The sequence below is a fragment of the Choloepus didactylus genome, chromosome 9, assembly GCF_015220235.1.
Source record: "Choloepus didactylus isolate mChoDid1 chromosome 9, mChoDid1.pri, whole genome shotgun sequence".
Taxonomy (NCBI): Eukaryota; Metazoa; Chordata; class Mammalia; order Pilosa; family Megalonychidae; genus Choloepus; species Choloepus didactylus.
Genome location: NC_051315.1, coordinates 123,101,930 through 123,126,115, shown reverse-complemented (window position 1 = coordinate 123,126,115; position 24,186 = coordinate 123,101,930). Strand labels below are relative to the sequence as shown.

Below are 24,186 nucleotides of genomic sequence, written 5' to 3'. Positions count from 1 at the left end.
CTTACAAGAATTTAAAATCATGAACATATAGTTTGAACAAAATGATTTAACTTATTTTAAGCAATATTACTTTAGCAGAACATACATCTTCCTTCCTTCCTTCATTTTAACAAGTATATACCAAGCATCTACTATGTACTTGATCCTGAAGGTAGAATGATTAATAAGACATGGTCCCTGAGCTTGAAAAATCATTTTAAAATCACTGATATGGTAAGTATGCTTTTAATCCCACACTCATCCCCTCCCCAGAACAGCTATAGCTGTAATTTAGAAAGACCCATTTTAGAGTCTGCCTTTGTCTCCCACTCCCTAAGAGTTCTCTCAAATAATTCAGATGACACCTATTTATTGAGCTTTATACCAGGCACTGTTCTAGGTGGGTGCTGAGGACCCATCAGTAAACAAATCCCTGCTGTAATGGAGCTAGTGACAGAGACAGACAAAAAACAAATAAACAAGTAAATATATAGTACATCATATGGCAATAAGTGTTATGGGAGATATGGTATTCCAAGACAAGAGAGGAGGTTGTTTTCTACACAGCAGTCAGGAAAGCACTCTCTAATAAGGTGGTTTCTGCAGAATTCTGAATGGAGAAAAACCATGGGGGTATTATCAGAAGGAACAGCATGTGCAAAGGCTCTGAGGCAGGAGGGGCATGCTTGGTTTGCTCAAGAAACACTGGGGAGGCCAGTGTGTCTGGTATAGAGTGGGCAAGAAGAGTTAAGGATTACCGTAAGACTCAGGCTTTTACCCTGGGTGAGCCAGGAAGCCACTGGAGGGTTGAAGCAGAGAAGTAATATGACCTGATGTATGCCTTCAAAGACTGATTCTGGCTGCTGTGCTGAGAATAAACTATGGGGAGGGCAAAGGAGAAGAAGAGTGAGATCATTAGGAGGCAATTTCAATGATCTGGGAGAGAGACGGTGGTTGCTTAGACCAGAAGTGGAGTTAGTAAGGAGTGTTCATGTATTAGTTATATATTGCTATGTAACAAATCACTCCAAAAGTTACTGACTTAACAACACACATTTATTATCTCCCAATTTCTGAGGCTCAGGAATCTAGGAGCACCTTAATTGGGTGGTTCTGGCCCAGGTCTCTCCCGATGGTGAGGTCAAGATGTCGGCTGGGGCTGTTTTATCCAAAGCCTTGACTGAGGCTGGAGGATCTGCTTCTGAGTAAGGCACACTCACAGGCTGTTGGCTGGAGGCCTCAGTTCCTTGCCACAAGGGCCTCTTCACACAGCCGTCTGCATGCCCTCAAGTCATGCACTGGCTTCCCCAGAGCAAGTGACCAAAGAGAGAGAAAGAAGGACACCAAGACAGAGGCCACAGCGACTTTTATAACCTAATCTCAAAAGTGACAGACCAGCACTTCTGCCAAACTCTGCTGGTCACAGAGACCAGCCTGGGAGCAGTGTGGGAGAGGATGACACAAGAGTGTGATTACTGGGGCGGGGGTGGTGGGGGAGGATCTCTGGGGGCCATCTCGGAGGCCGGCTACCACAGTTCACATTCTAGTTTTACCAGTGGATTGGATCTAGTATGTGAGAGAAAGAAAGGAATCAATGATAACCTCAGGATTATGAGCCCGAAGTTGCGTTTTTTTTTCCTTGGGGGATGTCGGGGGTAAGTGGTCACCAGGACCTATTTTTGGAGGTGTTAAGTTTGAGGGAGGAGGACAAGTCAGCAAAGGACACCAGGTCACCACTGGTGACAGTCCTGGCAGAGGGTGAGAACTGTCTTAATCTTGGTCCATTGGCCTTTCAGCAGCACTTATCTTAGTGGTGACATTTTCTTCCACCAGCTTCTGGGGACAACTCTCTCTTGGTTCCCCTCCTACCTCACTGGATCCTTCTTGAAAAAAAGAGAATCTTGGGACTATGACAAAGAGGGAATGGGAAGGAATAAATCCAAACATCCTATACCTGATGACACCAACAAACAATGATTAAGAGTGATTATATGCTATGACTGGTTCTAAATGCTGTTCCTGATTGGGTCATTTAAATGCTCATGGTGACTGCAGCGAGTAACTATTATAATTCTCAGTTAGGATAAGGAAGTTGGCTCATAGATGGGATGAGTAATCTGTGCTTGCTTCATCTCACAGAGGGTAAGTGGCAGCACACAGATTCAAATCCTCCTGAGAGTCTGCTTTACACCACAGGGCATGGAGCTGGAGAGAGAAGCCCTTCCAAGAGATTCTCTGTAAGAGCAGAAGGGAGGAGGGTGTTTGCAGATTGCCTCTCTATCGATGCTGTGGGGAGTCTAAAAACTGAGACACGGTAGCCTTTGGCCTTGCCAGGTTGATTTATTTTGGTATCACAGTGCTTTTCCTGGAAGGAGGCCACTAGGAAGTTCTGAGACTAAAGCTGACAAAATTGCCATTTAAAAAGCCCCTTGGGTACAAAAATGGAACTACCTACCTGACTGAATCCCTCAACTCTTCTCTTCAAGCAGGAGAATCAGGCCTGAGTCCTGAAAGCTCATAAAATCCATGTTTTATTGTGTGTTCTTCTGTTATTGGGTGACCCACAAGTGGTTATCATGAAGCTAATGTGACCTCCCCATCCTAGGATCTCATCAGTTTGGGTTAGGGGCTGTGGGAGGTGCCTGGGGCAAGAGGGAGGCAGTGAGGGTTTGGCCCTTAAGCCTGTGCCCAGAAGAAAATATGGCCCTTCCAATCTCTCCAGGCTAAACACCCCTCTCCAGGTTTATGTGGAAGTCAGTCAGAAAATCACATGGTCTAGCTCTGGAGTAGGTACTAAAGTGTTAGAAAATAAAATGGATTCTAACTTGAAAATGAGATGTTTTTCACACATGTGTATAGTTTATCTGTGCAGAATCATGTCTATTTCACAATTAAGCAGTAGGAAAATGTTCTGGGGTGAGTTTTATTCAATGAAAAGTGAACAGTCTTTCCCCAACATGGTTCTTTTAAAGTCAATAAGAAATTTTATCAATACTTGCTATAAAGGACTTAATGAAATAAGATGTTATCCAGAATAAGATGTTCTCAGGAATAAGACCTAGTCAGGAATTGAAGACCATCAGTTTAGATTTCTAAGTATATAAGGACACCAAAGCAAACAAAAACTTCCCATCTCAAAAAACCACCACACGCTATAATGTTAAATAACAGAATGTTGTTAAGAATGTTAATTATCAAAGATCCAGCCAGAGTCCCTTTTAAAGATATCATTAAATATTTGATTTTTCTACTTCCAATGGTTAGTCCTGGCAATGTCAGTATCTAGCTTTGAGACCCTGGAAAGTCATATCATTTCTAAATCTCATTTGTGAAATGAGGATAATATTTATTTCACAAGGATACTACAACAATCAAATGAAAACACATACATGAAAGTACTTATAATTAATAACTTATTAATCTCTAAAAATCTCTAAAGTGTCTTCTAGTTTGACATTTTTATTAAGAATTTATTATTGAAGAGTTTAAGTTTCAGAATGGTATTGCGGTTATGTTAAAAAAAAAAACCTTATTTTTTTATTAGAGACCTACTTGCAGTAGTGTGGGATGAAATGATGTAACAACTGGGATTTGCTTCAAAATAATCCACTGGGAACAGTGGGTATGGGAATGGGTCACATTTTGATTATTGAAGAAGCTGGGAGTTTACTAAACCTACTACATGGATCATTCTCCATGTTGACAGACCAAATGTTGGGTCACAAAACAAGTCTCAATAAATTTAAAAAGACTTGAAATTATACAAAGCACTTTCTCTGACCATAATGAAATGAAGCTGGAAATCAATTACAGGAGAATAACTGGAAAATTCACAAACATAGGGAAGTTAAATAACACACTCTTAAACAATCTGTGGTTCAAAGAAGAAATTGCAAGGAAAATCAGTAAACATCTCGAGATGAATGAAAACAGAACATGACATATCAAAACTCATGGGATACAGTAAAGGCAGTGCTGAGATGGAAATTTATAACCCTAAATGCTTACATTAAAAAAGAAAGAGCTAAAATTAAAGACCCAATTGCACACTTGGAGGAACTAGAAAAATAACAGCAAACTGATCCCCAAGCAAGCAGGAGGAAAGAACTAACAAAGATTATAGCAGGAATAAATGAAATTGAGAATAATAAAAATGATAGAGAGAATAAACAAAACCTAAAGTTGTTTCTTTGAAAAGATCAATAAAATTGGCAAATCCTTAGCCAGACTGACAAAGAAAAAAAGAGAGAAGATACAAACAAATAAAATAAGAAATGAGAGGGGGACATTACTATGGACCCCACAGAAATAAAAAAGATCATAAAAGGATACTATGAACAAGTGTATGCCAACAAGACAACCTAGATGAAATGGACAAATTCCTAGAAGCACATGAACAACAGACACTGACTCTGGAAGAAACAGCAGACCTCAACAGATAAATTACAAGTAAAGAGATTGAATGGTTCATCAAAGACCTGCCACCAAAGAAAAGCCCAAGACCAGATGACTTCACAGGGGAATTCTACCAATCATTCCAAGAAGAATTAATACCAATCCTGCTCAAACTCTTCCAAAAAACTGAAGAGGAGGAAACACTACCCAACTCATTCTATGAAACCAATATCACCCTAATACCAAAGCCAGATATAGATACTATAAGAAAATAAAATTTCAGATCAATTTATCTTATGAATATAGATGCAAAAATCCTCAAAAAAAAACTTCCAAATCTGTTCTAGTTTGCTAATGCTGCCAGAATGCAAAACACCAGAGATGGATTGGCTTTTATAAAAGGGGGTTTAATTGGTTACACAGTTACAGTCTTAAGGCCATAAAGTGTCCAAGGTAGCACATCAGCAATTGAGTACCGTCACTGGAGGATGGCCAATGGTGTCCGGAAAACCTCTGTTAGCTGGGAAGGCACGTGGCTGGTGTCTGCTCCAAAGTTCTGGTTTCAAAATAGTTTTCTCCCAGGATGTTCCTCTCTAGGCTGAAGTTCCTCAAAAATGTCACTCTCAGTTGCACTTGGGGTATTTATCCTCTCTTAGCTTCTCCGGAGCAAGAGTCTGCTTCCAACGGCCGTCTTCAAAATGTCTCTCATCTGCAGCTCCAGTGCTTTCTTCAAAGTGTCTCTCTTGGCTGTAGCAAGCTCACTCCTTCTATCTGAGCTTATATAGTGCTCCAGTAATTTAATTCAGACCCACTCTGAATGGGTGGGCCAACACCTCCATGGAAGTTACCCAATCAGAGTCATCACCCACAGTTGGGTGGGGCACATTTCCATGGAAACACTCAAGAGAATTACAATCTAATTAACACTGATAGGTCTGCCCACACAAGATTACATCAAAGATAATGGTGTTTGGGGGGACATAATACACTCAAACTGGCACAAAATCTAATCCAAAAGCACATTGTACCCGTTCGTATACATTATGTCCCGCAGAAAAAGCCATGTTCTTTGATGCAATCTTGTGGGGGCAGACATATTAGTGGGGATTAAGTTAGAATGTTTGGATTAGGTTGTTTCCGTAGAGATGCGCTCCATCTAACTCTGGGTGATGACTCTGATTGGATAATTTCCGTGGACATGTTACCCCACCCATTCAGGATGGGTCTAAATTAAATCACTGGAGCCATATAAATGAGCTGACAAACAGAAGGAACTCAGTGCAGCTGTGAGTGACATTTTGAAGAGGAGCTACAGCCAAGAGAGACACTTTGAAGAATGCATAGGAGCTGAGAGAGGAACTGCAGTTTACAGAGACATTTTGGAGACAGCCTTTGAAAGCAGACTTTTGCTCCAGAGAAGCTAAGAGAGGACAAATGCCCATGAGCAACTGAGAGTGACATTTTGGAGAGAAGCTGAAGCCTAGAGAGGAATGTCCTGGGAGAAAGCCATTTTGAAACCAGGACTTTGGAGCAGACGCCAGCCATGTGCCTTCCTAGCTAACAGGTTTTCCAGATGCCATTGGCCATTCTCCAGTGAAGGTACCCTTTGTTGATGGACACTTTACGGCCTTAAGACTGTAACTGTGTAACCAAATAAACCCCTTTTTATAAAAGCCAATCCATTTCTGGAGTTTTGCATTCTGGCAGCATTAGCAAACTAGAACACACATTAAAAGACTTATATACCATGCTCAAATGGGTTTTATCCCCGGAATGCAAGGTTTGTTCAGCATAAGAAAATCATTAATTAATTACAATGAATGATTATTAATTAATTACAATATGATGATTAATGTAATTAATCAACTACAATTAATGTAATACACAATTTTAACAAAACAAAGGGGGGAAAACTATATGAACATCTCAAAAAGGCATTTGACAAAATCCAGCATCCCTTGATAAAAACATTTTGAAAAATAGGAATAAAAGAAACTTCCTCAACATGATAAAGGGCATATATGAAAAACCCACAGCTAACATCATACTTAATGGTGAAAGACTGAAAGCTTTCCTGTAAGATCTGGAACAAGACAAGGATACCCACTGTCACCACTGTTATTCAGCATTGTGCTGGAAGTTCTAGCCAGTGCAGCCAGGCAAGAAAAAGAAATAAAAGGCATCCAATTTGGAAGGGAAGAAGTAAAAGTTTCACTATTTTCAGATGACATGATCCTATATATAGAAAGACCCAAAAAATCTACAACAAAGCTACTAGAGCTAATAAATGAGTTCAGCAAAATGGCAGGTTACAAGATCAACAAGCAAAAAATCAATAGTTTCTATATACAAGTAATAAGCAATCTGAGGAGGAAATCAAGAAAAGAAATCCATTTACAATAACAATGAAAAGAATCAATATCTAGGAATACATTTAACCAAGGATGTAAAGGACTTGTACACAGAGAACTACAAAACATTATTGAAAGAAAAAAAAGAAGACCCAAATAAATGGAGGGACATTCCATGTTCACAGATTGAAAGACTAAATATCATTAAGATGTCAATTCTACCCAGGTTGATTTTCAGATTCAATGCAATGCCAATGAAAATTCCGACAGCCTTCTCTGAAGAAATGGAAAAGCCAATTATCAAATTGGTAAGGGGCCTCAAATAGTCAAAAACATCTTGAAAAAGAAGAACAAAGTTGGAGGACTCCCACTTCCTGAATTTAAAGCATATTAGAAAGATACAATGATCAAAACAGCATGGTACTGTTTTGACAGTATACCTAAAGACAGGTATATTAAGCAATGGAATCAAATTGCGAGTTCAGAACTAGACCCTCACATACAGCCAACTGATTTTTTACAAGACTGCCAAATCAACTCCAATGGAAAAAAACAGTAAATCTCTTCAACAAATGGTGCTTGGAGAACTGGATATCCATATGCAAAAGAATGAAAGAGGACCCCTATCTCACACCTTATACAAAAGTTACCTCAAAATTGATCAAAGACCTAAATATAAGAACCAGGACCATAAAACTTGTAGAAGAAAATGCAGGGAAGCATCTTCAAGATCTTGTGGTAGACAACGGTTTCTTAGACTTTATACCCAAAGCACAAGCAATTAAAGAAAAAATAGATAAATGGGACTTCCTCAAAGTTAAAATCTTTGTGCATCAAAGGACTTTGTCACGAAAGTGAAAAGACAATCTACGCAATGGGAGAAAATATTTGGAAACCACATATATGATAAGTTTTATTATCTAGAATATATAAAGAAACTGTACAATGTAACAATAAAAAGACAAACAACCCAATTAAAAAACAGCAAAAGACTTGAATAGACATTTCTCCAAAGAGGAAATACAAATGGCCAAAAAGCACATGAAAAGATGCTGAACATCACTAGCTTTTAGGGAAATGCAAATCAAAACCACAATGAGATATTATTTCACACCCACTAGAATGGCCACTATTAAAAAAAAAAACAGAAAATTACAAGTGTTGGAGAGGTTGTGGAGAAATATAAACACTCATTCATTGCTGGTGGGAATGGAAAATGGTGTAGCCACTGAGAAAGTCTGGCAGGCCCTCAGGAAGCTAAGTATAGAATTACTACATGATCTGGCAATCCCACTTCTAGGTATATACCCAGAAGAACTGAAAACAGGGACTCGAACAGATAGTTGCACACCAATGTTCATTGCACATTATGATGAATGAATATACAAAATGTGGTATATGCATAGGATGGAATATTATTCAGCTGTAAAAAGGAATGAAATCCTCGTACATGCGATAACATGGATGAAACTTGAGGATATTAGGTTGAGTGAAATAAGCCCACCACAAAAAGACAAATATTGTATGACCTCACTGATATGAACTAATTACTCTATGCAAACTCATAGAGTTAGAATCTAGAATATAGGTTACCAGGAGATAGAGTGGGGTTAAAAATGGGCAGCTGCTATTAAACTTATTCAGAATTTCTATTTTGGTTGATGGTAAAGGTTTGGAAATGGATGGTAGTGATGGTAGCACATCATTGTGAGTGTAATCAATAGCACTGAACTACAGCGGTGAATGTGGTTAAAAGGGGAAACTTTTGAATGTGTACATTATTATAATAGAAATTAAAAGATAAAACATAGGACTGTACAACATAGTGAACCCTGTTGTACATGATGGATTGTAGTTAACAGTACAAGTATAAGAATGTCCTTTCATGAATTATAACAAATGTACAATACTAATACAAGGTGTTAATAGGGTGGTATATGGGAAAAAACACCTAATGTAAATTATGGATCATAGGTAATAGTATGATTTTAATAATCTTTCATCAATTGTAACAAAGGTAATTACTGTTAAAAAAATTGCAAGATAATAAAAAAGTGCTGCCATCAATTGTAACAAATGTTCCACACCAATGCAAGGTGTTGGTGGTGGGGTGGTATGTGGGAATCCTCTATTTTATGCATGATTGTTTTGTAAACTCACAACTTCTTTAATAAAAAAATTAATTTAAAAAAAGGAAATTGGAGGAAAATTTATATTATTAAATCCAGAGTGCTACTTGATTAAGACTACTTCCCAAGCAAACCAGTGATATTAGAAGAAATAGTAGAGGTAGAGCTCTTTAGTGAAAGCCAAGATGCATAAGAATTCAGTGATTTGACAATTTAAATCTATTTGAATAACTTTTTAATTTATTTCTAAACTAAACGAAATCCATTTTAATTAAATATTATAGCAAAAATTATTTTACATGATTTAACCTTATTAATGGAATCCATATGCTGATGTGGAATCTTAAACACTTTGATATTTTTTCCAAAAGACACTTCATGACATGTTAACAATTTTCTTTTTTTTTTTTTAAGAAACCAATGTTCTATTATTTCAAAGTACATATTTATATAACAATATTGCAAATGACGGTTCTTATCTAGGAAAGCCTATCACTAATTAAAGACAACTTAGCCGCAACAAGTACACAGTATGTTCACTTCCTTACCTTGAAGCTGTGAATTCTCTAGGAAGTCTTCGTGAGTTTCTTTTGCTTCTCCAGGTTTTGTTGTTCGATACTCACTCCTCAGAGAAATTTTCCACCATCTAAAGATAACCTGTAATTGAATTGAAGGCAATACGAATTAAAACATATTTCAATACCAACAGTTAGGTTTCGGTTTGGCAGCCAACATCAGCTATAAGTTTGCAATGTGACATGCGCATTGGGTCATTTATCTTAGAGATGAGGGTCACCAAATCATAGTGTTGGGAAGAACCTGAAAAACCTATCATGTCATGGATGCTAAAATCACGCAGAACAAATGGGTCTGGTTTTTGACAATCTCTGAGACTAGAGAGTCCCCAACATGGGGAGCCAATGCCAAAGTTATTGCTCAGCTCTCCTCCTCCCTTCGCTGTGTACAGGGCTGAATTGTAAATGGATGATTTTCTCACAGAGAGTGACGGTTACATGGGCAGGATCAGGGAAAGCACCATCATTCTTTGATGCAAGAGAAAAGTGTCATTACACAGGACACTTCTTGGTAATGGATCCACTAATAGTGCATTTGACTTCTAAGAGCATTTTGGTTTATCCGAAGCAAACCTTATTTCCATGGTTACAGACTGCACTTAAGTGCTGTGTGGATTTCTTGATGGGGCCACAGCCCAACGGAGCTTTTCTGGCTTATTTCATGTTTGTAAATGTGGGTAGTTATGTGAGATGACAAAACTTCCAGCAATTTGGAAAAACAAGAGCTGCAAGGAAAAGATGAGTAAGGGGCAGGTAGAGCAGAGAAACTGGGTGCCTTCCCAGTTCTGGTTTCTTGCTTCACTGCCATAACCATGTAAGGTTAAAACGATGCTTGGCAGGATCTGCTGCGGGCAAAATTGTTAAACAGGTGAAACCTGCCCTTGATGCTTCTAATTATGGTTTCCTCTCGTCTACTTCCACGCCTGGAGTTCCACACAGGTACTGGCCTCCAGCAGCTTTCCACCCCTGTCTGCAGGTGCTTCTTGAGCACCCTCCCAGGCCTTTTTACTGCCCAGTCTCCCTGTGTATCTTCAGTCCGTGACCCTGACCTGCAGCCGGTTTCCTCTCCTTCCAGGGCTGCCACCCTCTAACTCTACTAATTCCCAAGGCAGTTATCCCTCCCTTGTCCCCAGAGACTCCTCTTCCTCTTTGTCTGAAAGACAACTGTGATCTCAGGAGAGCAGAGACTTTTTACAACTTCTTCCTGGTACCCTACCAATGGACAGTAGGAGGTCCTCAATAAACAGGTGTTGAATGACTCAAAGGGTCTTTTTCATGTAGAGACTTTGTTGCCAATCACTACAGGAGAAACAAATATATGGGTAAGTTACCAAATTCCATAATCTCACAAAATTGTAGTAGCTGCCTCAAGATCTTGATTCCCTCCAGAAAAACTCCTCAGCCCACCACTTTTAAAAATTACTATTTTTTCTTTATTAGAGAAGTTGTGGGTTTACAGAGCAATCATGCCTAAAATACAGGATCCCCATATACCATCCCATAACTAACAACTTGCATTGGTGTGGAATATTTGTTACAATTGATGAATACACGTTTATTTTATGGTAGATTCATTCATGCATTGTTCTGAGATGCATCTATAACACACATCTATAAGACAGAAAAGTTGCTAATTTCTAAAAAATGGGAATAATTTAAATCATCAAAAACTACTTGAGCTTTTTGTTCTTTATCATATTTGTATTTGATTTAGAAATAAAGGAATAACATCTTATTCTTTTCAGTGAAATTACTTCTTGCTCTGGGTAAGTGCACAGATAATTCATAACTTTGAGAGGAAACTATTAAAAAAAGGACTATTCACTATTCCCATGATTTTTTTTTTTTGCCTTATTAGAGAAGTTGTAGGTTTACAAAATAATCATGCATAAAACACAGGATTTCCATATACCTCCTGTTCCAGTTTGCTAATGCTGCCATTATGCAAAATACCAGAAATGGATTGGTTTTTATAAAAGGGGTTTATTTGGTTATAAATTTACAGTCTGAAGGCCACGAAAATGTCCAAATAAAGGCATCAACACGAGTATGCCTTCACTGGAGAAAGGCTGTTGGTGTCCAGAAAACCTGTTAGCTCAGAAGGCACGTGGCTGACATTTGCTTGCTCCAGGTTGTGTTTCAAAATGGCGTTCTCCAAAATGTCAGCATCAGCTTTTAACGGACATCTTAAAAATCTCTCTCTAAGCAGCAGTAGCAAGCTCCTTCTGTCTCCATGGAAACAAACTTATCCAAAGGTTCCAACCTAATCAACACTAACACATCAGCCCCCACAAGACTACATTAAAGAACATGTCATTTTTGGGGACATAATACATCCAAACCGGCACACCATCCACCATCAATACTTTGCACTGGAGTGGAACATTTGTTACAAATGATGATAGCACATTTTTATAATTGTACTATTAATTAAAGCCCATGGTTTAACTTAGGATTCATTTCTTGTGTAGTGGATTTTTTAAATTCAATTTTATTGAGATATATTCACAAACTAATCATCCACAGTGTACAATTAATTGTTCAAATTGTTCACACTGCTATTATATAGTTGGGATTTCATCCCCACAATTTTTGAACATTTTCATTACCACAAAAATATAATAAGAATAAAAATTAAAATAAAAAAGAACACCCAAACATTCCACCCCCACCCCCCATCCCTCCCTATTATTTATTTTCTTTTTGTCCTCATTTTTCTACTCATCTGTCCATACACTAGATAAAGGGACTGGGAGCCACAAGGTTTTCACAATCACATAGTCACACAGTATAAGCTATATACAAGTTATACAATTGTCTTCAAGAATCAAGGCTACTGGTTTCAACAGTTTCAGGTATTTCCTTCTAGCTATTCCAATACACTGAAACCTAAAAGGGGATATCTATATAATGCATGAGAATAACCTCCAGAATGACCTCTCGACTCTGTTTGAAATCTCTCAGCCACTGAAACTTTATTTTGTTTCATTTCTCTTTCCCCTCGTGGTCCAAGAAGCCTTTCTCAATTCCATGACGCCAGGGCCAAGCTCATCCCTGTGAGTCATGTCCCACATTGCCAAGGAGATTTACACCCCTGGGAGTCATGTCCCATGTTGGGGGAAGGGCAGTGAGTTTACATGCAGAGTTGGCTTAGAGAGAGAGAGGCCACACCTGAGAAACAAAAGAGGTTCTCTGGCAGTGACTCAGGCACAATTTTAAGTAGGCTTAGCCTCTCTTTTGTAGTAAAAAACTTCATAATGGCAAGCCCCAAGATCAAAGGCTCAGCCTTCTACATTGGTAGTCCCCAATGCTTGTGAGAATATCAGTGATTCCCCAGGTGAAGTTTAATATTTCCACATTTCCCCCAGGCCCTGAAGGCGGCTTTGCAAATATATTTTTATTCTCTGCCTAAATTACTCAGGGATGTATCAGGGCTTCACACTAACCTGTACAAACCAACCAGATTTCACTCCTTATTCAAAGTTCCACGTAAGTATGGTGTTTGAATAAACTGACTGTACAAGTCAAATTATACAGTGTGTTACTAAAAATAAAGATTTTGCACCTAATAAACATCTCTTCCTTTGGTCTCAACACAGAAGTCGAAGTTTTAAAACACCATCAATATCATTCTTTACCCTTTAGTCTGATTTACTTTAGTCCTAACGAAGTGCATTTCGTTCATATCTCTAATCGAAGTCTGATCTCTTTTTTCAGCCTCTTTAACATATGCTGTATGGGGTAATGCTGACATTCATAGCTGCCGGACTCTGGCTCTGAGTCTCAGGTGTCACACAGATACTCAAAGCTCCAGGGACCAACCAGGTTATACACAAAGAGCTCAGCATCTCAGAATTTAGAAATAGCCATTACAACTCAGGAATAGATGTAACTGCTTTAAGAGCTTATAATCTAGGAATCTTTACAATTAGCCTTCCCATGATAACTATGCTCTCAGATTCAATTCTCAGAGATTGCACATTGTAGTTAGTCCATATTCGTGAGGCAGTATAATGTTTGTCTTTTCATTTCCAGTTTATTTCACCAACAAACTGTCCTCAGTGTCCATTCACCTAGTTGAATACCTCACCATTCCATTCATCAGTTGATGTACCCTTAGGCCACCTCCATCCACTGCAAATCATGAATAGTGCCACCATAATCCCCACTGTCCAAACATCCATTCATGTCCCTCTTTTCAACTCTTCCAATGTATACCCACCCCATGCTTAACTTCCTGTGGAACCACCACACTGCCCTCCAGATGTGCTGCACCATTCTACTTCCCTATAAATAGTGATTAGGTACATCCCTTTCTCCACATTCACTCTATCACTTCTATCCCTCTGATTATTTTTAGATGGTTTTATTCACACACCATACATTCCCTCCTAAGTGAGCAATCAGTGGCTCCCTGCATAATCACATAGTTATGTATTCACAACCACTATCTATATGAGGACATTCCATTTTTTCCATAAAGAAAAAGGAGGAGGTGAAAAAAGAAAAAAGAAAAAAAAAAGACAAAAAGCAACAAAAGAAAAAATAAAATTAAACTAAAATACAATAAAAAGGTCAGACAACAACACCAATGCAAAAATTCCCATATCCCTCCCTTATATCCCCCTCTTATAAACATTTAGCTTTGGTATATTGCCTTTGCTACAAATAATGGAAGCATATTACAATGTTACTATTAAATATAGATTCTAGTTTGCACTGATTGTATTTTTTTTCCCAACAGCATCCCAGTTTCAACACCTTGCAAAGTTGATATTCATTTGCTCTCCCTCATTTAAAAACATTCTTATATTTGTACATTTAATCACAATCACTGACCACTCTAGGTTTCACTAAGTTATACCATCCCAGACTTTATCTTCTGTCTTCCCTTCTGGTGTCCTACATGCCCCCAACCTTCCTCTTTTCAACTGTACTGACAGTTGTCTTTGTTCAGTGTACTTATGATATTGTGCTACCATCACCCACTATTATGCTATCCATTTCTGGATCCATACAGTCATCCTGTTGAACATTCTATACTCCTTCAGCATCAAATGCCCAATCTTTACCATCTTTCTATCTCCTGTTATCTTCATTTCTACATCTTCTCCAAACCTCTTGCTCTCCTGTCTTTTCCTGCACTGTACTCCCTTTAGTATTTCTTGTAGAGGAGGTTTCCTGTTCATGAACTCTCTCAGTGTCTGTTAATCTGTAAATATCTTAAACTCTCCCTCATTTTTGAAGGAAAATTTTGCTGATATAGGATTCTTGGTTGGCAGTTTTTCTCTTTCAGTATGTTGAATATATCATACCACCGCCTTCTCACCACCATGGTTTCTACTGAGAGATTCGCACGTAGTCTTACGGTCTTCCCTTGTATGTGAAGGATTGCTTTTCACTTGCTGCTTTCAGAATTCTCTCTTTGTCTTTGACATTTGAAAATCTGATTAGTGTCTTGGAGTAGGTCTATTTGAATCAATTCTGTTTGAGGTATGCTGTGCTTCTTGGACCTGTAATTTTATGTGTGTTATAAGAGTTGGAAAATTTTCATTGATTATTTCCTCTATTATTCTTTCTGCCCCCTTTCCCTTCTCTTCTCCTTCTGGAACACCTATAACATGTATATTTGTGTGCTTCCCCGAGCCTCTGCTCATATTCTTCCATTCTTTCCCCTATCTGTTCTTTTGTGTGTAGGATTTCAGATGTTCTGTCCTCTACTTCAGTAATCCTTTCTTCTGCTTCTCCAAGTTGCTGTTGTATATCTCATTGTGTTTTTCATCTCTTCTATTGTGCCTTTTATTCCCATAAATTCTGCCCTTTGTTTTTTCAAGCTTACAAATTCTTCCTTATGGGCACCCAGTATCTTCTTTATATCCTTCATCTCTTCCGTCACGTTTTCTTTCAACTCATTGATTTGATTTAGAAGATTTGTTTGAACATCTTTAATTAGTTGTTTCAACTCTTGAATCTCAGTTGAAGTCTTAGTTTGTTCCTTTGGGCCATATCGTCATGTTTCCTGGTGCGGCTCATTATTTTTTGCTGTCTAGACATCTGATTTTCTTGATTAGTTTATTCTGGAGGTTTTTTCTCTCTTTTGCCTTGGGTTTTCTTTGATCTCTATATTTATTTGTCTCACTGGCCAGTTGTCAGATTGGCTCTGCTCCCCAGTCTTCCCCCCAAATCAGGCATCCACCGTGGCCTGCCACATGGATGAGAGGTAGGCACTGGGCACCCCAGCATGTTCACTGCATGTGGTAATATAGATCTGCTGGCTTCCAGTAGTGCTCTGTTTTCTGCCAGTCAGCAAGACCTGGGTTTGTTTTAGAGCCCTGCTTTGACAGTTGGGTTGTCCGCATTTCTCAGCCAAAACCAGGCTGGGTTTCTGTCTGTGCAGGGTGTGTAGACCAGCTCCTGTGGTCCTAATAACAGATCTGGATCATCTTTTTAAAAGTGTTTCTATTCCCTTGCACTTTCTGGGCTGTCCAGCAGAAGGCATGGTTTGGTAACATAATCATCCTCAGAGGCTGCTTTGCCTCCAAGCACAGGCTGTGTCTACACAGGTTAGCTGAAACTGCAGGATTCCTATGTCCTCAATTTGCTGGCCAAAATCTGACTTTCAATTCCCTGCCTTCAATTCTTTTGGATATGCACCTAGTACTGGGATTGCCAGGTTATATGGTAGTTTTATATTTAGCTTTCTGAGAAACCACCAAACTGTCTTCCACTGTGGCTACACCATTTTCCTTTCCCAATAGCAATGAATGAATGTTCTTCTTTCTCTGCATCCTTTCCAAAACTTATTTTCCATTTTTTTAAAAATAGGAGCCATTCTAATGGATGTAAAATGGTATCTCATGGTTTAGATTTACATTTTGATGGTTTATGATGTTGAGCATATTTTCATGCATTTTCTGGCCATTTGTATATCTACTTTGGAGCTATGTCTGTGCAAGTCTTTTGTGTATTTTTAAATTGGGTTGTTTGTCTTTTTGTTGTTAAGTCGAAGGAATTTTTTTATATATTCTAGATATTACCCCTTTACTGGATATGTGGTTTTCAAATATTTTCTCCCATTGTGTATGCTGTCATTTTTATTTCATGATCAAGTCCTTTGAGGAACAAAAGTTTTTCAAATTTCATGAGTTCCCAATTATCTCTTCTTTCTTTTGTTACTTGTGCTTTGGGTATAGAGTCTAAGAAACCATTGCTTAACACAATGTACTGAAAATGCTTCCCTACGTTTCCTTTGAAGAGTTCTAGCTCTTGTATTAAGGTCTTTGGTCCATTTTAAGTTGATTTTTGTTTATGTTGTTATGTGAAGAAGGGTTCCTCCTTTTTTTTTTTTTTTTTTTGCAAATGGAGATCCAATTTTCCTTGCACCATTTGTTGAAGAGACTATTCTTTCCCAATTGAGTGGACTTGGTACCCTTGTCAAAAATCAGTTGGCCATGAATGTGAGGGTTGATTTCTGAGCTCTCAATTCAATCTCATTGGTCTATATGTCTGTCCTTGTGCCAGTATCATGCTGTTTTGATTACTGTGACTTTGTAATAAGTTTTAAGATCAGGAAATATGAGTCCTACAACTTCATTTGCAGACAATATGATCCTATATGCAGAAAATCTGGAAATATCCACAACACAGCTCCTAGAGCTAATAAATGAAGTCAGCAAAGTGGCAGGGTACAAGATCAACACCCCCAAATTAGTGGTGTTTCTATACATGAGCAATGAACAACTGGAAGAAGAAATCAAGAAAAACACTCCATTCAAAATAGCAACTAAAAGAATCAAATATCTAGGAATAAATCGAAACAAAGATATAAAAGTTACACAGAAACCTGCAAAACACTGCTAAAAGTCTTTAAAGAAGATCTAAGTAAATGGAAGGATATTGCTTGTTCATGGACTGGAAGACTAAACATCATTAACAAATCAGTACTACCCAAAGCAATTGTCCTTTCCTTTCAAGCTGAAGAACTCTCTTTAGCAATGCTTGTAGGGCAGGTCTTGTGGTGATGAACTCCCTCAGCTTTTGTTTATAAGGAGAGTCTTGCCAGATTTAAAATTCTTGGCTGGCAGTTGTTTTCCTTTCCACTGACTTCTTGCCTCCATGGTTTCTGACAAGAAATCAGTACTCAATCTAATTGACATTCCCTTGTACATAACATGTTGCTTTTCTCTTGCAGCTTTCAGAACTCTCTACTTGTCCTTTGCATTTGTTAGTATAATCAGTATATGATGGGGTACGTTTTTCTTCATGTTTATCCGGTTTGGTGTTCTCTGAGCTTCTTGGATGTGCATATTCCTAAGTTTGGGAAGTTCTCTCATTATTTCTTTGACTATTCCTTCTGGCCCTTTGCCTTCTCCTTCTGGGACTCCTATGATGCATTTATTAGTGGGCCTATGGTATCTCATAGCTGTCTTAGGTTATTTTCACTTTTAATATTTTTTTTTTCTTTCTGCTCCTCAGTCTGAGTCATTTCAAGTGCCTTGTCTTCAAGCTCACTGATTCTTTCTTCTGCCAGCTCCAATCTGCTCTTGAACCCCTCCTGGGCATTTTTCTTATCAGTTACTGTGATCTTCAACTCTAGTAGTTCTGTTTGGTTCCTTTTCAAAATTTTTCTTTTCTTAGACTCACATATTGTTCATTCATCGTTTTCCTGATATCCTTTAGTTCTTTCTCTGTACTTTTCTTCATCCCCTTGAGCATTTTTAAGATCATTTTTTAAAAGGCTTTGTTTTGTATGTCCACATTCTTGTCTTCTACATTGGTGTCTTCTATATTTTTACCCTTTTCCTTTGGATGGGTCTTCATTTCCTGTTTCACTGTTTGCTTTGTATTCTTGTTGCACACTGCATATTTCAACATTTTAAAATGTTAACTCTAGGATTTACTCCCTGGGTTGTCTGTTTCTCGGTTTTATAATAAGACACTTTCTTGAGCTTCAGCCCTCCTATCAGGAAGGTCTACCCAAGGCAAATACATTGTGCAGGGTTTTCTGTCTTTCCAGGCCTCTGTCTTGTTCTGAGCTTTTGCTTGTTAGTTGTTTTGGAGTTCCCCCATTTACAGGAGTTTGGCTGTCCCCTCTGTTTCCCAGGAGGCAGACCTCCCTCTCCCGGTATTTGATGCCACAGGCCTTTGTTCCTGACTGCCCAGCTCTACAGTTCTTTATAATCTTTTCATTATCTTGTGTTGTTTTTGCCTGGAGGGAAAATCCTGGGAGGAGGATCACCCCAGAGAGGATGTTCCCAAGCCAGTCCTTCCCAGCCAAAACAGGGCCAGGGACCTACAAAGGAGGCACAGACCAGCTCCAAAGTGCTCTGAGTAGGGGATCAGGAAGGGCACCAAAACTTTCTGTGACGGCTCCCCAAAGCTGAGCTTTCCTGGCCTGACCAGCACATGCAGCCCTTCAGCTAACTGTCCTCTGCAGCCCTGAGGGAGCACTGTGCATTTATAGATCCACCTCCTCCACACCTGTCTGGGAAGGGTTGAAACAATAGCTGCTCTCAGAGCTGGGACCCAGTAATCTGAATTCCCTAATCAAAAACCATGATCAGAGATCGGCTGTGCCCACCCCTGCCTTTGGGGAAGAGGATTTTTATATCCCTTTCTGTCACCAGCCAGGGACTGGACCCTGTGATGGCCTGTGTGAGTGAGAGTGGGGGGATGGGTGCCAGTAGCTGCTGTGCAGAGAGCAGTTTACTGTTCTATACCAGTAATTTATTTGCCTCTTCCTCCTGCTCTTCCCTGGATGCTGTACAGTATTCTTCTGGTCTTGGGGAACTTCCAAACAGTTGTTTTAGACAGTTCCTGCTTGTTTAATAGTTGTTTTGGTGGCAAGATTAGGTCCTGGAAGGCCCACCTCTTCCATCTTCCCCCCACCATTTTTTATTTTTCTGACACGAGGGTCACCCAAATTGTCCTCTCATAAGCATCTTTCTGCCCCATCTCCCTGGGGTGAGGGGTACTGAGTAGTACAGTATAAAGAACATGCATTTTAAAAATCCCTCTGCACTTCCATTTTCCTTTCTATTAAATTAAGGTAGTAAAAAACCCTCCTCTCAGGATTGTTGTGGATAAAAAGAGAGACACTTATAGAAAACCACCAACCTAGTCCAGTGCTGGAGGTTCCACCTCTGCTTGGATCTTTCTTTTCCTCTGCCCCAGCCCATATGGGTAACAGCCAACAAAACAGGTCTCATATCTAGGAGCCAAACTACCTGGCCAAGAACCAGGATAACAACACTGGGGTCTCCCAGAGCAGTAGGTGCAAGTTAACCAGGCTTTCCTATATCACAAAGTCTTAAACTCAAGAGACCCTAACCAAAGAAGGTATATCAGGCTGGCCAGAGCAGGGTAAGGATATAGGGGTGTTGGGGTGAGGAGGTAGGTGAGCAGATAGAGGAATGGGTAAATCCCATATCTGGTTGGGAGTTAGCTTTTAGATAGCATTCAAACAAAGTCAAATTTGGCATTCTTTATACTCCATTGCTCTCAATTTCCCACTTAAAATTTTAGAGTAATTAATTTTAATTTCACCAATTAGACAATGAGAGGTATTAAGTGCATTTTCATATAGCAAAATGGTACCATCATTTTCCCACTTGCTCAAGTCAAAAACAATGGAATCATCCTTGACACCTCTCTTCCTCATATCCACATAGAATCTGACAGAAGTCTGGGTGACTCTCCCTTCAAAATATATTCTGAATACAACCACTTCTCTCCTTCTCGATTATTACCATCCTAGTCCAAGCCACCATCACCCTCAATTTGGACAACTGCAATAGCTGAGCTGCTCACCTCAAGCCTTGCATGAAAGGATGGCCCTTATATAGGGAATCTCTTAATCATCACACAAGTCCTACTAGGTAGGTATCATTAACCTATAATACACACAAAGTGTAACTTGCCCAAGGTTACACAGTTTATATTCTGCAGAGATGGGATTCAAACTAGGCAGTCTGAATCTAATGCTCCTGTTCTTTATACCACATCATCTGGAAGTGTTAGAATTGGGAAGTCAGAAATAATTTAGTCCAACTCATGCAACTCTTACAGATGAGCTAAGTGATTCAGAGAGGTTAAGTTAGAAGCCATAGTCTCCCTCCCCACACCCTTAATGCCAGGTATTTTATCACAATGAAAGCAAGCTTCAGATTGACTTCTCCCCCAAGAAGGACATTTATTAACAAACAGGCACCCAAAGAAGCCACAATGCGTTTGTGGAAGCTCAGTGGAGTCCCCACTCGCTGTCCACTTTGGCACTCTACAAGAACCTTTGATGCAAATCTTCTCCCCGAGGTAAGTGCACCTGTGTTATCATGACATCAGCCACCATTCTAGCCAGATCAAGCAAACAAATCCTTGGTCAAGTGGGGAGCTCAGGGACAAACGGAGTCTAGGCCAGGTTCTCCCCGAGAGACGTTATATTGTCACGATGACTTATTACGCTGTAAAAAGAGCAGAGGCACATCCTTATACGATCTTACTTGCCAGCCTCATATCTCACACACTTTTCATTCCATCCATGAAAAATTATTTCTGACATTCCTTATGCTGATTAATTAACTCTCTAGTGCTGATTTAGAAGACAGTATTTGAAGAGCTTGTCAAAAGGGCCTCTGGAAGGAAGAGCCCCAGGGTATGGATTCAACTTAATTTGCACACACAGATAAGTACCCTACTGTCTCCTCTGAGGTATTCAAAGTAAATTACAGAGAATATAACACTTGCCTAAGGAAACATGGCTAGTTAGAACCAGTATCCAACGTCCTCACTCCCAACTCAGAAACACAGGTTCTTCTGGAATTCAATTCATCAGACCACATCTATAGAGCAACAAGATTTTTTTTCTTAACAGAACACAGTAATGATGAGAACAAGCAAAAATGGAAGCCCTCATAAATCATTGAGAGAAGTGTAAATCGGCTTGACAATATCTACCAAAAACCTTAAGGATATTCATGTCCTCTGATCTAGACATTCTACTTGTAAGAATTTATCCTAAGGAATTTTTCAGCGATGAGTAGAAAGTTTATATATATATATATATATATATATATATATAAAGATGTTTGTCATGGGAAATCATGATAATGAAAAATCAGAATCAACCTATGGGTCCAATATTGGGAGACCAGTTAAATAATTATGGCACATTTATATGATGGAATACACTGCAGCTGATAAAATAATTTGTGGAAAAAATAATTAATAATATGGAAGATGTTAATGCCCATATTTAAATGATTCAAAGAGGTACACGCCACTAATCCAAATATTGAATGGAAAACATTTATATATGCTTAAGAAAAAGACCAGAAGGCTGTAGACCAAGATTAGTATAAGCTACTGAAATCATCAATTTAGTTTTCTTCTGAGTAGTTTTTAGTTATTCTCTAAACTTTCTACAGTGAATAAATATTATTTTTGTAAACAGGAAAAAAAATAGTGATTTTTTAGGAAAAATTTCCAAAAGCAAAGGTTAAAATAAACAATAAAGGCTTTCTTAGTTATATTAACTAGGTTGAAAGAAACCAACAAAAAGGCTTCTTTAGTTGTGTTCACCAGAAAAATTAATGATGTAAAACACATTACTTGAACAAATTACATTTGTACTGAACTTCCCATTTTTCCCCATATAAGCAAAGGGGAACACACATTAATGTGTTCAATTTGACTGTCTTTGTAAGGATGAAGAGACCTCAGACGAGTTAAATAACTTGCACCAGCTCCTTTTGCGTAAGGAGTGCAGCTACTGGGCATGCTCAGCCCTGGCTCTTTCAATAAATAGCTCATGCCTTCTCCAGAAAGGACAGTATCGCCCCATTTCATAGGATACACCACATTATTTGGTCACTTGGTAGAATCATATCACCAGTGGTGGAATTCCTTAAAAATTTAATTTATATTTAGCACATTTGGAGACCTCTAACAGAATTTCCAAGAAATCTTTTTAATAAACTTGAACATAGAGCTCACTTTTAAAAGAAGGGTCTAAGATTTCTCATTAGCCCCCCTGGCATTTCTTCTGCACACGTTTCTCAGGCAGGATGATGAGGCCTGGCCGTCTATCCAGTGAAGGCACCTAAAGCACAAGTCTGAAGGAAAATAGCCCATGAGGTAGTTCGCAAGGGGATGGGAGGAGGCACCTCAGCATTTGAGTGTATTTGCAAACCACACACACTCACACACACACACCCTATCCAGAATCTGTGATAATCCCACCGCTTCCCCCACTGAAAACCCTGCTACTAGGACAAAGATCAGAGACTCTGAAGCTAGATGGATGGGGCTTTAATAAACCGTGCTCTCCACTGTTTCCCTGGGGCAAATCATTTCATCTCTTTCGGCCTCAGTTTCTTCATCTCCAAAGTGGAAATAACAAAGATGCTGCCTCACCAGATTTGGGATGGATGACCTGAGATAACAAATCAAGTGCCCGACCAAAGCCAGACACACAGAGATCGCCCAGTGGAGGCAGGTGCACCTGCAGCCCCCTCTCTCTTGCTCACTTACTGCTTGCCCTTTGTTTTCACAACCACAAACTTGGCCCCAAATACCAGGGAGTCCAAACCATATTTTTTTTCCTCATCAACTAATAAAATTCATGTAATAATACTCCATTAAGGTCTGATTTCTTAATCATATTCTTCAAAGCTACTTTTTCCACTTTTCACTCAGAGCTGACATTTGGTTTCTTAATTATCAGTAATGGTTAAGAAGTGCATACTCTTTGCGGTAAGTATTTCCCAGCAGCATAATGAAGAGTCACCATATATCCAGTTAATAAACAAAGTTGCTCATGAAGGAAGAGAGTGACTTTCCAGTTACCACACAATAAATGGGGCGTTCGGAATCCTTGTAAGCATCTGTCTAGGAAATATGCTTGTCATTTAGAACACGACTATCCATTGTTCAGTTTTTGCTTTTTTCCTTCAGATGGTTGTTATTGAACCAGATCAAATTTCTGCCTGGTTTGGAAATCATATATAACATAATCAGTGGACTTCACCACAAAGTGGGGTTGAAATACTGTATCATGGAGAGTTTATGAAATCAGAGCTTTTATTAGATGAACAAGGATTTTGATATCTGAACAGCCTACTGAGAAATTGAGAAGCAAGAACTTCAAGGTTACATTGCATGTAATTTTTACCCTTCAGGATTAGTCAAAAGCTCACAAAGAGATGGCATTCCAAACGGGAGAAAGATATTGCTTTCTTTAAAATGAATTATGAAGATGATTTATTTTATTTCATGGTATATTTAAGGTGTAAACAATTACAATATGTTTTTGGCGCAAATTTACAACATCAAATATATGCTCCTCTTTGTATTTTGTATGGTACAGTTTGTCTACACAAAGCAAAACTTAGATTTTTCAACTTTTAAAAATTTACCCTGGAATGGCAGTCATTTGTATAAATTAGGAAGAAAGGTAACATTATTAATAATGGGATAGATGAGGGTGAGGTTAAATTGAGAATGAAATAAATTGAAATTGTTAATATGACAATACTGACTATATTGAAATGTCTTTATTCTCTTCAATAATTCAGAAATGAAGTTGCCCTTGGATAGTCAAATTAATAAACTTCAAACACAATGAAGCAATTAGGTATCTTGGCAGATGTTGATGGTTGCCAACCAGTATTCTTTTGTTCATCGCCTTTTCTAGGAAAACCCATTTGTCCTGGTATCCTCTCTCCTCTGCACAGCTTGTGCTCTGGGTGTATGTCCCATACC

At 38.8% G+C, this 24,186-nt stretch overlaps 1 protein-coding gene across 2 annotated transcripts in view; it reads right to left on the bottom strand.

The window, feature by feature from the left end:
- Nucleotides 1–24,186, bottom strand: part of FBXO36 (F-box protein 36) — a 132,037-nt gene that overhangs the window by 53,085 nt on the left and 54,766 nt on the right. For both annotated transcript variants that reach the window (XM_037849874.1, XM_037849873.1), the window contains exon 2: nt 9,403–9,511. In XM_037849874.1, the coding sequence (XP_037705802.1) occupies nt 9,403–9,511 (109 nt within the window). The remainder of the gene's footprint in view (nt 1–9,402; nt 9,512–24,186) is intronic.